The 16,092-nt window shown below is 37.1% G+C and overlaps 1 protein-coding gene and 1 pseudogene across 2 annotated transcripts; one reads left to right on the forward strand and one right to left on the reverse strand.

Annotated features, from left to right (window-relative positions):
• The first annotated feature begins 5,546 nt into the window (after positions 1-5,546).
• On the forward strand, positions 5,547-7,567 carry LOC137727433 (uncharacterized; annotated as a pseudogene). Its single transcript, XR_015957153.1, has 2 exons — positions 5,547-5,750; positions 6,265-7,567. The product of XR_015957153.1 is annotated as an uncharacterized LOC137727433 (transcript).
• Positions 7,568-10,986: 3,419 nt separating this feature from the next.
• LOC137729241 (VIN3-like protein 2) lies at positions 10,987-15,306 on the reverse strand. Its single transcript, XM_068468108.2, has 4 exons — positions 15,029-15,306; positions 13,464-14,124; positions 12,255-12,574; positions 10,987-12,021 (listed from the first exon to the last, which is right to left on the reverse strand). The coding sequence occupies exons 1-4, from the start codon at positions 15,078-15,080 to the stop codon at positions 11,165-11,167; spliced, it is 1,890 nt and encodes a 629-aa protein (XP_068324209.2). The 5' UTR covers positions 15,081-15,306; the 3' UTR covers positions 10,987-11,164.
• Between the last annotated feature and the right edge of the window lie 786 nt (positions 15,307-16,092).

The following is a 16,092-nucleotide window of genomic DNA, read 5'->3' on the forward strand; positions in this document are numbered from 1 at the left end:
GCTTCGATTTATCCTTATTAAAATGTTAGAACACCTTTTGGGTGTAGTTTGATTGATGTACTAGGATTCTATCAGAACAATGCTCAATCTCCAGGCCGAGGCAATATCAAGTTTTCCTAAGATCTTTAATCTCAAAATCCGTTCTACGTCGACATTCATCAACGGAAGGTGGTTCAATGTCATCGTTAAGCATGATGTCAGTAGTTACTGTGTACACAAATGCATCATCAACGATCATCTCATTCTGATTCCAAACCTCTTCCAATACTGCGTAGTGGACCAAAATCTCCCGATTCTTGGGAGGTCAGTTTGTTTTGTCTAAGACACCACCGTAATCTAGAATAACCTTATGTGTTGGAACAGATGAGTGAGCAATGGTCGGATTCAAATTAGGGTCACTAGTTGGCGTCGATTTCCTCTTCTGGGGTTGTGAATCCTTTGAACCAAGGGGTCTGCCATGCTTCAGGGTCGAAGCAGATGATTGGCTAGCCGCCAATGTATCGGGCTACGTGGAAGGTACGACATTCCCACATTCGGGGATGGTCCGTCCTTCCCAGGTGAGATTGTGACGTAGGCAGGGTACATCTATCATTACAGGTGCGTTTGCAGTAGGTATATGTGATATGTCACCTTAGCTAGATCATTAAAAACATTTGGAATGCTCTGAGCAATGCTCTGAAGATCTATAATTTGTCGCACCTCAATCACCATGATTGTAACCACAAGCTAAGGCTGCGAGAATCCAGGCTCTTTAGGCATGTCTGCAACTAAAAGCTCTCAGCTAGAGTGCGCCCAAATCTGTTTAGTTGTCTTTGTGATTGCTCTTTTACTCATGCCTTTACCAGTTATGATTAGGCTCGAGTTGTAGTCCACCAAAAGAACTTCAGAGTAAAAATGCCCTGACTTCACCATCAACAGTGCTTATCTAAGCCAATTCAATTACACCCAAAGCAATCGTACTTTCTCGTACAACCTTGCCCTCAACATCACCCTCACAAACCCTAAGAAGAAACTCTTTCACACGTTGATTGAGGTCAAACTCAGTGCATATTATCAAAACAAAAGAATTGGTCAGGTGACTTTGGTGGATGTGTGGACGTTAACACACAAGAACACATCCGTTTTTCAGAATGTAGCCGTTCAAGGGCACAATATGTTGCTTCAGGAATATGTGAGCTGATCTTTATAGTATCGATGTGGTCATTGCTTTCTAGGATAAGAATAATCAACGGGATGAAGTCATCTACAATCTAAGGCTTCATTTGTGTAGAATTTCTGGTTTTAAAGTTTTAATGTATATTTCATGTATATTTGTACAAAAGTGAGTCCAAGTATATATGAGAAGATAGAGGGAAAATAGATGGAAAGGATGGCTGCAACAAGCAACCGACAAGAAAGAAGAAGACATGTTACCTACTTAATCTAAACCTTACACAAAGACATTACCATAATCAGTCTCCTCCCTTAAATCAATGGAAAAGGTGATTTACATACCCTTACCCTAAAGATTACAATGAGCCTTACCCTATAGATTTACCCTAGGGGTCACCTTGGTAATAGACTTCATATGCAGCATCAATCATACTGATATTGCATCAGTCATATGTAGCATCAGTCATATGCAACATCAGTAAACGCAGCATCACAACATTCCCCCTCAAGCTGGATCGAGGAGGTTAATCAAGCCAAGTTTACCCAGAAAACGATGGAATGGAGCATATGCCAGAGCCTTGGTAAAGAGATCTGCTGGTTGATCATGGCTTCGCGTGAAGATGGTCCGGATGACTTGAGTTTGCATTTGCGCTATAACAAAATGACAGTCCACTTCAATGTGTTTCATTCTTTCATGGAACGCACGGTTAGCAGCAATGTGCATGGCTACTTGATTATCACACATAAGAGACATGAGAGTAGTAATAGTAAACCCTAAGTCTGAAAGAAGCCCTTTAAACCATATAAGTTCACATGCAGTGGCCGCTATGGCTCGATATTCAGCCTCTACGCTGAAGCGAGCAATGACATGTTGCTTCTTGCTCTTCCAAGTGACAAGATTTCCACCAACAAACGTGCAATAGCCCGTGGTAGAATTCCTATCAAGTGCATTCCCTGCCCAATCTGCATTCGTACAGCCACTGATGGCAGTGGAATTGTTGTTATGCATGATGATTCCTTGTCCTATCGAACCCTTGAGATAACGCAGGACTCTCTTAACCATGTTAAGATGAACAACCATAGGAGAATGCATAAATTGGCTTGCCAAGCTCACTGCATATGTGATATCAGGATGTGTGATGGTGAGATATATAAGTTTGCCCACCAATCGTTGATAGTAGCTCACATCATGCATGGCTTCTCCATTTGTGTTGAGCTTTAGTTTAGAGTCCACGGGAGTGATGACAGGTTTGCAATCAAGCATTTTTTCTTCCTGAAGAAGATCTAATACATATTTTCGTTGATGTAGAAACAATCCCTTTGAAAAGGTTGCCATTTTGATGCCCAAAAAATATTTCAGCTTTCCCAGGTCTTTGATAGCAAAGGTTTGGTGTAGTGAGAGTTTTAGTGCCTTAATTTCAACGGCACTATCTCCTATGATGATGAGATCACCCACATAGATAAGCACCACCAATTTCCCACTAATGCCAGTTCTTACAAACAATAAGGAGTTAGCATTACTTCGTAAGAATCTAGCCTTCTCTAGAACTGAGCTGAGCTTGGCATACCAAGCTCTTAGGGATTGTTTCAATCCATAGATTGCCTTGTGTAACTTACAAACCACGTTGCCTTTAATACCATCATAACCTGGAGAAGGATGCATGTACACTTCTTCTTGTAACTTTCCGCAAAGGAAAGCATTCTTCACATCTATTTGATGAAGAGTCCACCCACATTTGATTGCAGTTGAGAGTAGAACCCTCACTGAATTCATCTTAGCCACAGGTGCAAATGTTTCCTTGTAATCTACCCCAAATGTTTGAGTGAACCCTCGAGCAACAAGCCTGGCCTTGTTTCTCTCAATAGAACCATCATCCTTGAATTTAATCTTGTAAATCCAATGACTTTTAACATCTTTTTTTCCTAGTGGTAGTTGAACCAAGCTCCAAGTTTTATTTTCTTCTAGAGCATGAAGCTCATCTGCCATGGCTTGATTCCATTGTGGGAGGAGAGATGCCTCTTGAAAGCTTCTAGGTTCATTGTGTTTATCAATTTCACATAGAAATGCAGCATGAGATGTTAAGAACTCACCAAGGCTGATACTTTTACTGATAAGATACCGTAAGGCATAACTAACATTGTCTTGCAATCTAGTTAGAGGTTTTCTGGTTCGAGGATGATTTCTTCTAAGCCCTTGAGACTTTGTACGAGATTGTGAATTATCAGAATGAGATTCCTCGTCTCCCTTATTGGCAAGGATACGATGATCAAAGATTGAGTCAGTTTGTATTTCTTCAATATCTAGTGTCACAGCAAGTGAGCTTTCTTCCAACATTGGATTATTAATGACCGGAGGAAGTGGAAACATTTCAGACAGTTCCTCCCCCTGACCTACAGTATTCCCTTTGTGAGTAAAATAAGGGCAATTTTCTTCAAATTTCACATCCATTGACACAACACACTTCTTAGTGGCTGGATTATAGCATTTTTATCCTTTTTGAGGTGGATGAATACCCCACAAACACACACTTGGTTGCCCTGGCATCTAATTTGTCATGGTTCAAGGCTTGAACGTGAACAAAGCAAACACATCCAAATACCTTGAGGTGTGTCAAATCAATTTTTCTACCCTTGAGTACTTCATAGGGAGATTTAAACCCTAGCACACGACTTGGGAGTCGGTTAATGAGGTAAGTGGCAGTAAGGATGGCTAATGACCAAAATTTCTTTGGAATATGCATGTGAAGCATAAGAGCACGAGTTGACAGATATATGAAACATAATATATATATATATATATATATATATATATATATATATCGGAAGTAAAATATAAATATAAAGGGGTTCATGCATCATGGAGAATGTTTTCATGCTTCGTGGACGTTTCAAATATCTTCCTTTATTTTAAGCGTACTTGATTGGCAGAAAACAAATAAAAGCCTTTGAATTTGGTAGAAGAGAGCCTCCTATCCTTCAGTTCCTCAACGTCGAGCGTGCTGATAACGTGTTGTAAGCTTATTTAACTGAGCTATTCTAAGGGAATAGAGAGGGGGAGGCCAGCAGTAGTGAGAGAGATTTAATTGTGAGATGTATGTTGTATCATCACATTGTGCCTTTATTTATAGTAGTAGGATATGTAAAATCCTTATCATTTTAGGATTACAACTCTAATAGGAATTAAATTACTAAAGGAAATATAAAATATATCCCTTGATACACTATGATTTACACAATCACATTCCTATTTCAAATATAACTGCAACAAAGTCTAAATTATATTCTGAAATTTTAAAATTTACTCCGTTCCTAAATTTCAAATTTAAAATTGTGACCTAATTTGAAAATTGTAAAATGAAAAGGGGAGTGTTATTAGCACTCCAAAAATCTCATTCTACACTCCTCACAAATGTATTTTTCTTTCCAAATATAAAAAGTTTAAGAGTGTAGAATGAGATTTTTGAAATATTAATAACAATTCCCAATAAAAATTGGAAATCTTATTTCTAACGGGCTCGTCCAAAAATCATGCATAGCATTTACTTTTCCTTATAGTATTTTGTTTTCTTAAAACATAACATAACCCAAACTTTAGTTGGTATTATTTATCACAAAATTATTGAGAATTTTAACGAAAAACTTCCGTTACTGTTTATTTTAATGAAAAACCACATTTTTACACTAAAAAATTAATCATGATATCATTCATTTTTACCATTTATTTTATCTTTATTGTTAAAATTCAAAGTTTTCAAATATTTTTCATTAGTTTTCTAAAATTATTTTGTTAAAAGAATTAATTTGTTAATTAGGTCTCGCTGTTTTTGCATCACCTCGTCCGTCTCTCTTCCTCCAAACCCCGAAGGCGTAGCCCAAGGCAGACAAAATCAGGTATTCCCAGCAGGAGACAAAACAGACAGCCTCCGATTCAGGTATCTCTCTCCCTCTCTCTCGCGCTTTCTGCTCTGCTAGGGTTTAATTTCAGACTCATATTATAAAAAATTTCTCTTAGTGTTTTTTTTTTTTTTTAATTTCAGACTCTTCCTGGTTTTATTTCCAAAATAATTAGTTTTGTTTCCTTTTTTTTTTTTTTTTTTTTTTTTTTCAGTGTTTTGTGAGCAGTTCGCTCTCCATTCGAAACCCAGTTCATAAAAATCCTTACTTTCGCTCAGTGTTTGAACTTTGAAGAATTCGACACATTTACAATTGCATATTAATTAAATTATTAAAAAAACTATTAGGGTTTTTGGGTTCTCAAATTTTTGTGAATTTAGAGCTTCTTTTAATTTTAATTAGTTTGAGGTCGAAAAGGCTTTTGCTTTGAAGATTTTCCGACTTAAGGTTTAATTGAACGTTGAATTTATGTTAATTTGAAAAAATTAGTGTTTTCATTGATGAATGTTACTTTATTCAAATGGATTTTGCTCAATCTGTGTATTCAGGTTAATGAACGAATCCAAGAAGTGAAAGAAACGGTCCCGTGCTCAGACCCCATGGCAGCCTTCTCTTCGGACACTAAAAGGATGCCATCAGATTGCACCAAATAATTTCAAACATTCAAAATTTTCCCAGGGCAAGGCTTCCGTCGCCTCTTTCAGGTAGTGTAATTGTCTTAACAATGATTGCTTTGACGTTGTCGTATACTCGTAGATAGAGTTCTAGTTTGACTTTATTTTCGAATTTCATACACTCTAGTCATGTCGCAATGCATTGCATAACTTGTGTTCTTTAATTTTCGTGAATAAGATAGCAGCTTAAGAATTAATAAATTGTTTCTATGGCACAAAATTTGTTTTTGGATACCTTTTGCAAGCTTATGGTATGGAGTTGGAAACTCAGTAACACTATGCTTCCTTGTGTTACTGGACCAGCGCTTTCTCATTGACGAGTGATGGAAAAGGATTGGTCGTTTTTGGTTTAATTTCTTTTTATTGCAGTGTCGTATGCTTATGAACAAAATGTAATCTATTACTAGATTATGCATGCTAGGATGCTTATGCCAAAGTATTGAACACTTGAAGTTCGTCTTTGTTATCTGCCTTTTATTTATTTATTTTATTTTTTAAATCTTGTTCTTTCTTCTTGATTTTGGTTCTTTTAATGATGATTTAGGAGGACCCAGGAACCCTCGAACGACTGTTTCTCCTGCTCATCAGTTTCAAAGAAATTATTCACCAGACCTGAGAATGCACCAATTACAGGGTTCCTATCAAAATTTTAGTCCTCAAAGAAGCCCCGTAGGAATGAAAAGACCTTTTCCTATGCATAATGGGAATCGACCTGAAGTCTGGAATGGAGCTGAATTCAGGCCACCAGGAAGCCCTCAATTGAGACGAGACCACCAGTAAGCGCTGGATATGTACCACAAGGAAGCCCGGGATTTAGACCACCAGGAAGCCCTGGATTTGGACCACCTGGAAGCCCTGGATTTAGACCACCGACAAGTCCAGGATTTAGGCCACCGACTAGCCCTGGATTTAGGCCACCAGGAAGCCGTGGTTCCAATATTGGGCAAGGCAGGGGGCACCGGTTCAGCCATAGTCGAAGACCACAATCAGTACATAGAGGCAGCCCTAGTTCTAGTTCAAGTTCACGGTGGCGTGGTTCTCATGGTCAGGCAATAGACGGACAATCGGGGCTGGAGCAGTTTTACGATGAATCCATGGTTGAAGATCCATGGAAGTTTCTTGAACTTATAATCTGGAAGGGGGTAGATACTCCTTGAAATGTTTGGATACCCCTGGCTCTTCAGAACCCTCAACTGGAAGATCTAGCAGCACAAGCATTTCAGGAGGTTCAAACAAGTCCACACCGGAGCCAAGCTTAGCAGAGTTGTTAGTCGCCTCATTTAATGCCTCATTTAATGAAGCTGTCAATGATACGCCAAGTACATACCTTTGCTCCTGAGTTCCAGTGAGAGCCTCTCACTATGCACCACGCCCATAAAAAAAGATGGCAAACCCGAGCACAGAAGCGAAGTGTTCTGAAGGTTCAAACAACTGCATTCTGCAGCCAAGCTTGACAGAGTACTGACAGCCTCATTCTGATTTCCAGGAAGAACTCCGCTATACTGATGCACTTGTGGGAAAGACGGAAAATCAAACTGGTGCTAGATAGGCACCAACTGGATCGATGGATTTGTAAAAGAATCTGAAGTTTGATGAATTGGATTGCAATTACAGAAGTTCCATTTGAAGGAGATTTAATTTTGCTTGTTTATGTTCACCCGAGGAAGATCTCCTTGTGCTCCAACGTTCTTTCTGTTTAAGTGTTGCAATTCATCTCATGAATTATACTGAAAATCCTTGTGCTCCAACTTTCTGTTTAGTCGCCCTCGTTTGACTTGGAATGATTCATGTACAAAATTCTTCTTGCGTTGTGTAACGCTCATGAAGGATATTCTTAATTCCCTTCATCTCATATTGTGTAGTTTATTCCTTTTTAACTCGGCATCAATCCCTTATGACTTGGAAATAATTTATTTGGAAACTGAATTTCAACAACAAAGAGTTCGTCTTCTGTAGGTTTACAGTCTTATGGTTTGAAGTACTTTTTAAAATGTTAAAAGCGTTTTTGATGAAAATGTTTTTGAAGCCAATCTTTAACTAAATGTAATGAATCATAGGAAAGCACTTGAAGTGCTTAAGTATTCTTTCTTGCAATAAGCACTTGAAGTGCTTTCGAAACGCAAAAAATAATTTCTCGAAATACGCTTTCAATTATTTTAAAAATGTTTTAAAACGAGCCTCTAGTACTGCCTAATGTAGTCAGAAATGTAGTACTGCCTAGTCCAACATGGCTAGCGTATTGTTCTTCTTCATCTTTGCGCATATACATTTATTGGAGCTAGATGATTTTAATTTTGTAGTGAATTAATTAATTAATTAACCCAGATTTGGTAGATCATCGATGGGGAAGGGTAAGATTGTGAGGAGGATCGACAATTCGACCAGCAGGCAAGTGACGTTTCTAAATTCTTTTCTAATTTTAAACCCGTACAACAAGGTCAAAGATTATTGGCACAAGAATTAACATAAATTTCATGACAAATTCTTCCTCTTGTGTGCCATAATGGTACCTCTCATCATTTTCTAAGAAAGAAGTAACAAAAATTAGATATGACTTCTAACTAAAGGAGTGTCAGTCCAAAATACCGCATAACCTTAGATTAAATGAAAATTACATCCTGTTTTACGGACAAAGTCACCTTATATCAGGAAGAGACTTTCCCTTATGACTGAAGGTGAACTAATACATTCTTTCATAAAAAAAAGGGTAAATTGATTATAATGGCTACTTAATTAATCAAGTGTTTGTTTCACGTATTTCCATCTTTATTTTGTGCATTTGTGAAGGATTTCTACCTCCATCCTTGCCTTATTTGTAACTTTACTTGAAGACAAAAACATTTAACTTGGTTCTCATTAACCCTATTGTGTAGACTTTGCATTCATTTTAACAAGAAATGTAAGAAGCCAAATTTAAATTAAGTGACAAAAACTTATAAAACTATAAGAAAATAGCTTCTGTCTTTTTATTTTTTGGAAGTTTAAAACGACCAAAGGTTTAAAGGAAAGTGCATGCACGATATCTATGATTGAACAATTATTTGCTAGTTTGCAAAAGTGTGTTATTGTACGATGTATATTATTTGGTTTCTTCCTAAAAATACTCCTAATTAACTAGAGAGTTTTAACGAAAAGCTCACGGTACTGTTTACTTTAACGAAAAACCACATTTTTACACTAAAAAGTCAATACTGGTACTATTCACTTTACCCTTTATTTTGTCCTTATCATTAAAATTCAAAATTTTCAAACATTTTTCATTAATTTTCCTAATTAACTATGTATACCATTTAAAACAATCCACGGTAACTAATACTTCTATTATTTCAATACACATTCCATAATTTTTTTTTTTTTTTTTTTTTAAAGGGAACTAGCTGGGAAGACTCATAAATTGATTTTAGTCTCTCTCTAGCCACTATCGTATGATTCGCTAGCGTCAAAAATCACACATTTCATAATTAATTTGAGTTATTTTGTGATAGGATTGGTAAGAGGATACTCCCTTGTATGTTTACTTCATATTTCACCACGAAAGCCGGACTCATGATTTTAGTTTGATCTCATATATTTAATTACTAAGTTCATCACTTAATTTGACCATGCTCAATTGTTGCATGCAGCTCGCACTGGTGGGAAGCCATGCTGCTTCCTTACCTTTACCACCACCTCAACTTTACTGGATCTCCGACCTCCCAAACACACCAATGACGAAATCTCTCAGCCAAGTCGCAAGCCGGGTAATTAGTAAATCTGCAGACTCATAATTTAGGTCATAGATGTTGTTTTAGTGAGTTTTTATGAATTTATGAAATTGGTTTTCTCGAAAAATGAAGAACACTCGGACCAGCAATGGTGGTGAAGGCTTGGAGAGTACGTTGCTGTCTTGAATTCTCCCTTGGATTCGATTACATCCTCAAATGGATTCACACACACACACATATATTGTGGTGATCCGAACAGGGCCGGGCCTGAGAATTTGGATGAGCCTTCGAAGTAAGGCCCTAGAGTTCTTTGACCCTTGATCTTTTGCACATTAATATGTATAAAAAAAGAATTTGCTAAATACATGAAACAGTCTATTTCTACATCAAACGTCATTAAAAATTAATATCAAAAGAAAAAAGATATACAAACATTACTAAAATATTATACGTCTTGCGTTTTTAGACGCAAATATCCTAATGAAGTTTACATAATCTAGTTTTCAACCAATTCTTTTTCAATTGATGAAAAAGTTTATCCATTCAATCTTTCATGTGACATAATTGATCGAAAATAAGATTTGATCAACTTTAATTTTGAAAAACATCTTTCTGCAGAGGCAACTATAATTGATATGGTTAACAAAATTCTGTAAGCAACCCATGCATTCAGAAAACAATCATCCATTTTTCTCAGATATTTCAACACTTATATTGCCCGATTTATTTCCTTCGGTAAAGTTTCTCTCTAGATTCTTAACTCTAGAAATAAGTTGAGAGAGAAAGCGATTGGGCTATAACGAGAAAAGAGATTGACATTTTGATTTTTAAATTCTAATTAGATTTGAAAGAGTAAACTATAGTTACAACTTACATGTGGGTGAGGAAAAAAAAAGAAAACAGTAAAATTCTTTTTGGGAAAAATTATATTATTGCCTAATACTATATATTTTCTTTCTTTCTTTTTATTGAATTTAAATTGTAAAAATTTATATATCTATATATATTTTAAAACAATTGGGAGCCCTATGCAGACGCCTATTTCGGCTACCCTCAGCTCGGGTAGGAGCTCACTTGCATGCTCTACACGGGACAACTTAAAACACTAACAAAAATTAGGACAAATGACACCCTCTCCATCGTTTAAATGTTATAATCCTAGCCGTCTATTACAAATAGCACATAATCTTTAAAGCTTCAAACTTAGAACTTGTGCACTTGAATCCGAGCTGCACTTTGATGCACTCCAATCCCTTTGATCTTCATCGCGCAACGTCCTTGTGCTGCAACAATAGACTCGTAATCTTGTTTTGGATTTATGTTGTTGATGAATGTGCAGGCTTCATTAGTGTTGGCAAAGGGGGCGTTATTCTTCACAACCAAGTTCATAAGGAAGAGAATTGGGCTTATTCGAAAGATGCAGATGATGAGAAAGCTCGGTTTCGTTTCCAGAATGATGCTGCAGAGAACGCTCCATTTTGTGTGAAATACGGCGACATTGCATATGATCCTTCTGAAGCTGAAAATTTAACACTAGTTGAAGTCGACCCAAACCGAACAAGTTTCTTCTTGGACAAGGACCTTCATGCTTTTGTATAATTTTTATTTATGTTTCCTGTCTCCCTGAAAATCCTACATTTCTTCAACCAAAAGATAAAAATAGAAGGAAAAAATAAGACCTACATTCTAAACCATTTCCTACCTACTACTAAACTTTTCGAGTAAAACCGATCCCCTTGTTCAAAATTTAATGGCACAACCTTGTGGAGGACCCACGCTGAGAAATTGGTCTTCCTTTTGCTGGCAGCAAATCTTATCCACGAAGCTGTGAATGAGCTGGCCGGCCAAGCTTGATGGATCGTCAATGAAGGTATCCACGAATACTTTGACCACCCTTCGTTCTTGCACATTTGCTTTCAGACTGAACCAAGTCAGAAATTTTACTCTAAAATCTTCATCTACGTGGCCCTCATGCTCTAACCATTTGATTGCTCTCACAGAGTAGTCGTAATCACTTTCCTCTGCTCGCTTTGCACATCTGAAAACTGGTACTTTGCGCATTCCGTTAGATTTACAAGGTGTCGATGGAGAAACTGCATCTTTGATCAAAGCAACAGTTTCAGTTAAAGGAGGCAGTGAGTAGAGGCTTTTGCTCTTGTTCTTGTCAACGCCATCTGATAATTGAAGATTTGCGGGATGGTCTCCAGAAGCTAATTTGATGTCACTAGAATTGGTTGATTCAGCTTGGGAATGGTTTTGAACAACTACTACATTCTCTTCCCTTCGCTTTTTCTCTGACACAACAGAGCTATCATACGATGCAGGCGTGACCCATTTAGCTTCCCAAACACCCAATATTCCTGAGTTGCTAAACAGAGAAACCTTGCAGAAATATTCAGATGAGGGATGGAGATTGGTGATGGTAAATTTCTTCTCAGGCCGCAAAACAATGAAAGAGGGTTGGTCGGGGTAATCCTTCGCATCAAACTTACGATACCACAGCCTGCACCCCAAAAAGTTGTTAAAAAGTTGGTCCTCATATTCTAGCACAATGACAACAGAAGTCGGGGACGAGTCTTCAAACTGGATGCGGCAAGCTGATACAATAGAGTTATTAAGCAACATCAGTGAAACAAATACATATATATTAATTGGTTATAACTTGGCTAACTAGGGTGATCGTACCAGCCAATAGTTTTCATTTCCTACCGTATTCAGAGGGTCAGACGTAACCCATATAAAATGAAATTTCAGGAGCTGTTTTTATTTGAGATGCTGCATATGTGAATGCGGACTTCAAATTATTGAAAACAAAGAAACAATAACTTACTTGCGTGCTCTTCCTTTTCTGCAGGGACAGGGCAAGGATCAGAAAACATTGAGTCAAACGACTCCACTGCAGAATTGCACAACTTCTGAACTTCAGCACCACAAGAGAGCCTGTTAACAATTCCACGTGCCATCTTTGCACATACCTGTTCCAGTGGCCCTACTTCTTTGTTCAGTTTTTTCATGGCAGTTTCTACACTGTTCTGCAGGTTTCGGTATTTTTCCGTTCCTAAAAGAATTTTGTAAGATAGAGAAATTCGTAGACACAGTGCATCCACTCTTCTAGCCTCCTTCGCAATCATCAATTGTTTTCTCCAGGTTCTGTAAACAAAATCAACCATCTAATTAGCCAACACTTCTATTTGGCAATTGAAGAAAAGTGAAATATTTTTCATTCCAGATTTAGGTCAAATAACATGAATTCTCAACCTCATCCCAACCAACCATTGGCTACGTTTGTATCAATGAAAATACTTCCTCGGAATAAATTGTTAGTTTAACTGTTATGCTTCTAGTTTTCAATTTGTTGTGGATTGATTTAAATTTTCTCGGAATAGCTTGTAACAAGAAATATTACCAGTGAAAACGTAAACAGGTGATGTAACAAAAAAAGGTTTGTTTCTATATATTTTGAAGGAATTATCATAACCCACATCTTTCATTTCCTGCTGTAGAAAGTGTGCCATTTCCTATATTAAATTATGGTTGCAAAAACGCCAGATATACAATTTCCCTGAGACTTCCTTTCTTATCCCAGACATTCTGCAAACCAAAAACAACCTAAGGGAGATTCACTCTCAGAAACTATAGTAGGTATGCATTTTAGACATCTCCGTAAATACTCTGATGGCTGAGCTTGACATCTAGTAAACATGGTTCGCTTATCTTATTCTTATGTCGGGGTCAACACATGTCAGTAGATAGCATACTCATCTTGGTAGATTCTGTAGGTGTTCAATGGCCGCTGCTTATAACTGTAGCAGCCAAATATGTAGCTGTCCACATACCTTTGTGCGTGCACAGGCACACAAACGCAACACCTGTACATGTCTTTAAAGATGATAAATAGGCAATTGGTTTTTCTAGGTTGGGACTCTATACTGACCAAGATATACACGACTAGCATCCTAACACCACACGTTACCTATGCCGTTAAAGAGTAAGTAATTGAGACTTAAATTTTCACAGGTGCTTAAATAATATTTCTTACCTCATTAAATCATTAACCTTTCCGCAAGCAACGCAATAGAAGCTTCCATCCAATTCTGGATAGCAACCATTCTTGATAATGCCAGATTTTTCATGCATTAGAGCACATTCCAGATGGCATGACATTCCACATGGACCATTCTCATCAACAGTACCAGAGCCACAGGTTAACCATAGACTAGGATCCTTGTTCTCATCAAAAAGATGACAGATGCAGCAAGAACATCTTTTGCAAAAAGACTGCTCTGACTGGAAAGTAGCTCTGCATGCTACATTCTGACAGACTTGGGTTTTAAGATTTCCTTCTTTAGTCGTCACCGGAGAAACATGACCTGGATCAGAAAGAGGTTGAAAGGAAGCTTCCCTTTTCCTTTTCTTTCCAGTTTGATTTTTGGCAGGAGCAACTTCAGGATTACTGTTAGTATTGCTCTTAGAATTCAATTCAATTACCTTCAGAAGCTGCTGTATCATAAGATGTTTTGAATATCCTCTGTACTTCCTCTCTTTACCCATCTCGGCACAGATAATTTCAAGAAGCTCCCTGCGAGTAAAGGAACTTAGAATCTCTGGGGCATCTTTTGACCATTGGGCAATCTGACGAACTAGCTCTCTCTTTTCTCCCAAGCTTAGGCTGCTACATTTTTCAGGGTCAAGTACGAAACCTGTGGAAATAAGAAAACTAATGTCAAAACTCAAATTCAGATGTCTGATGTTTTATAACACAAGTAGATAATAAAGTATCTGTAACCGGAAAAATGTTAAACAAAACCGCTGGAACTAGTATGCACAAAGGACAATCTACAATTCAGGTTCATAGTTTATCCTGGGCGTTGATGTAAATCAACAAAAATCACCCGGTAATAACACTCATGCTCTGAAAAAGTACATAGGAAATAATAAGGCCACAACTGAGCCTACTGCCAAATAACTCATTAACGTATCTGTTTGGTTTTCTCTAAATTTGTTCAATCATTCGTTGTTTCTTCTTTTCCCAAGTTATTTTTAATAATTACTGGACACCAACAGGCTTGAAACTGACAAACAGACTACTATTTTAGCCGCCGTTCCCATAGATACATAAACCTCATTCTCAAAACCCCATTAAGATTCCGAGTCTACAAAACTTATCGAAAAACAACTCAAGACAAAACAGACAACATCAATGAGTCATAATTCTCCAAGGGCAAACAAAGTTGTTCAATAGGCAATGCTGGTTGCTGCCATTAGTCAATCTACCCAGTGTCTCCATAAATACCTTCTAGCAAGAACAAACAGCCATGTCTGATTATTTAAAAAATATATATATAAAAAAAAAAAAAAAGAAGAAGAAGAAAAAAAACCCAAAACCCCAGAAAAATTATAACCTGAATCATCAGCATATGCATAATACCTGCATTATGAAAAATGCATAAAAATCCAAAAAATCAGGCACTTGGCAACATACATTGGGGAAACAATCGTAAAGTAAATAAAACTAAGAAATCAATTGCAAAAGAGTAAAACCCACCACATATATATGATAAAAAGAAGAAAAATAATGGGAAAATATAAAGTGGGAATAGTGACCTGAGAAAACAGACTGCATGTTTGAAGCCCTCTCTTCTTCCGGGTTGCTCATTGTATTTCACAGAGGAGGCAAAACCCAAAGACACTAATTTTATCCAGGGAACTTGTTTCTAGAGAGAGAGAGAGAGTGAGTGAAGGAGAGAGACGAGGATTCACAACAAAAAACTTATGAAACGGATAGAGAGAGAGAGAGAGAGAGAGAGAGAGAGAGAGAGAGAGAGAGAGAGAGAGGAAAAGTGGCATCCGAGTAAAGAAAACAGAAAAGGAAAAGAAATAATAAAAGAATTGCCAAAAATAAGAGATTTGGTATAAATGAGGTGAGAGAGGGCAACTCGCCATTTGGGCTGATAACCCACGCGCCTGCATGCGTCATGCATTTCTCCCTTTGATGTTGCTTTCCAACTTTTCGGTTTCCGTTTTTTTTTTTTTTTGTACTTCGTAATCTCTGGATGGGTCTTTCTTGAGTCAAGAATGACTCATATGGAATGGGGTCACTATAATATGATGTGTTTTGTTCGATGATAAATTTGTACAAGTTTTTCTTTATATGATAATTTATTATCAAATAGAAATGTCGCGTAATGGTAAATTCGTTTTATATAAACTGTTCTCCTTTGAGTGAGACTTTATTTGCTTTACCATATTGCTAAATCTCATCTTCCCATCAAGTAAATTTTCTTGTATGACGGTCTAGGGGCTAAAGGTAATACGGGTGGACAATATAGTTCATATATATTTTTTAATTAACTATTATTGGGGAGTAGGGGAGAGTTTGAACAAGGAAAATTATTTAAGGGGGAAAGAGTTTTGAACCTAGGACGTATTGGTGAAAACCCAATACCATATAGGTTAAGATATTAAACCACATACATCACATATCTTATATATATAAACTTAGAGTATATATGGAAAAAAAAATAAAAAAAAAGAAAAAGAAAGAGCGAGCATTTTCCAACTACCATGCATATAAGGGTAGTTGAATTATTTCGCTTCTTGACTTCTTCTACGTGTACTAACACATATGAAATATGTGGCTCTCTCGTTACAATCCATTAGCCAATACC

Source organism: Pyrus communis, chromosome 15 (assembly GCF_041283825.1).
Source record: "Pyrus communis isolate YQ-2024b chromosome 15, ASM4128382v1, whole genome shotgun sequence".
NCBI lineage: Eukaryota > Viridiplantae > Streptophyta > Magnoliopsida > Rosales > Rosaceae > Pyrus > Pyrus communis.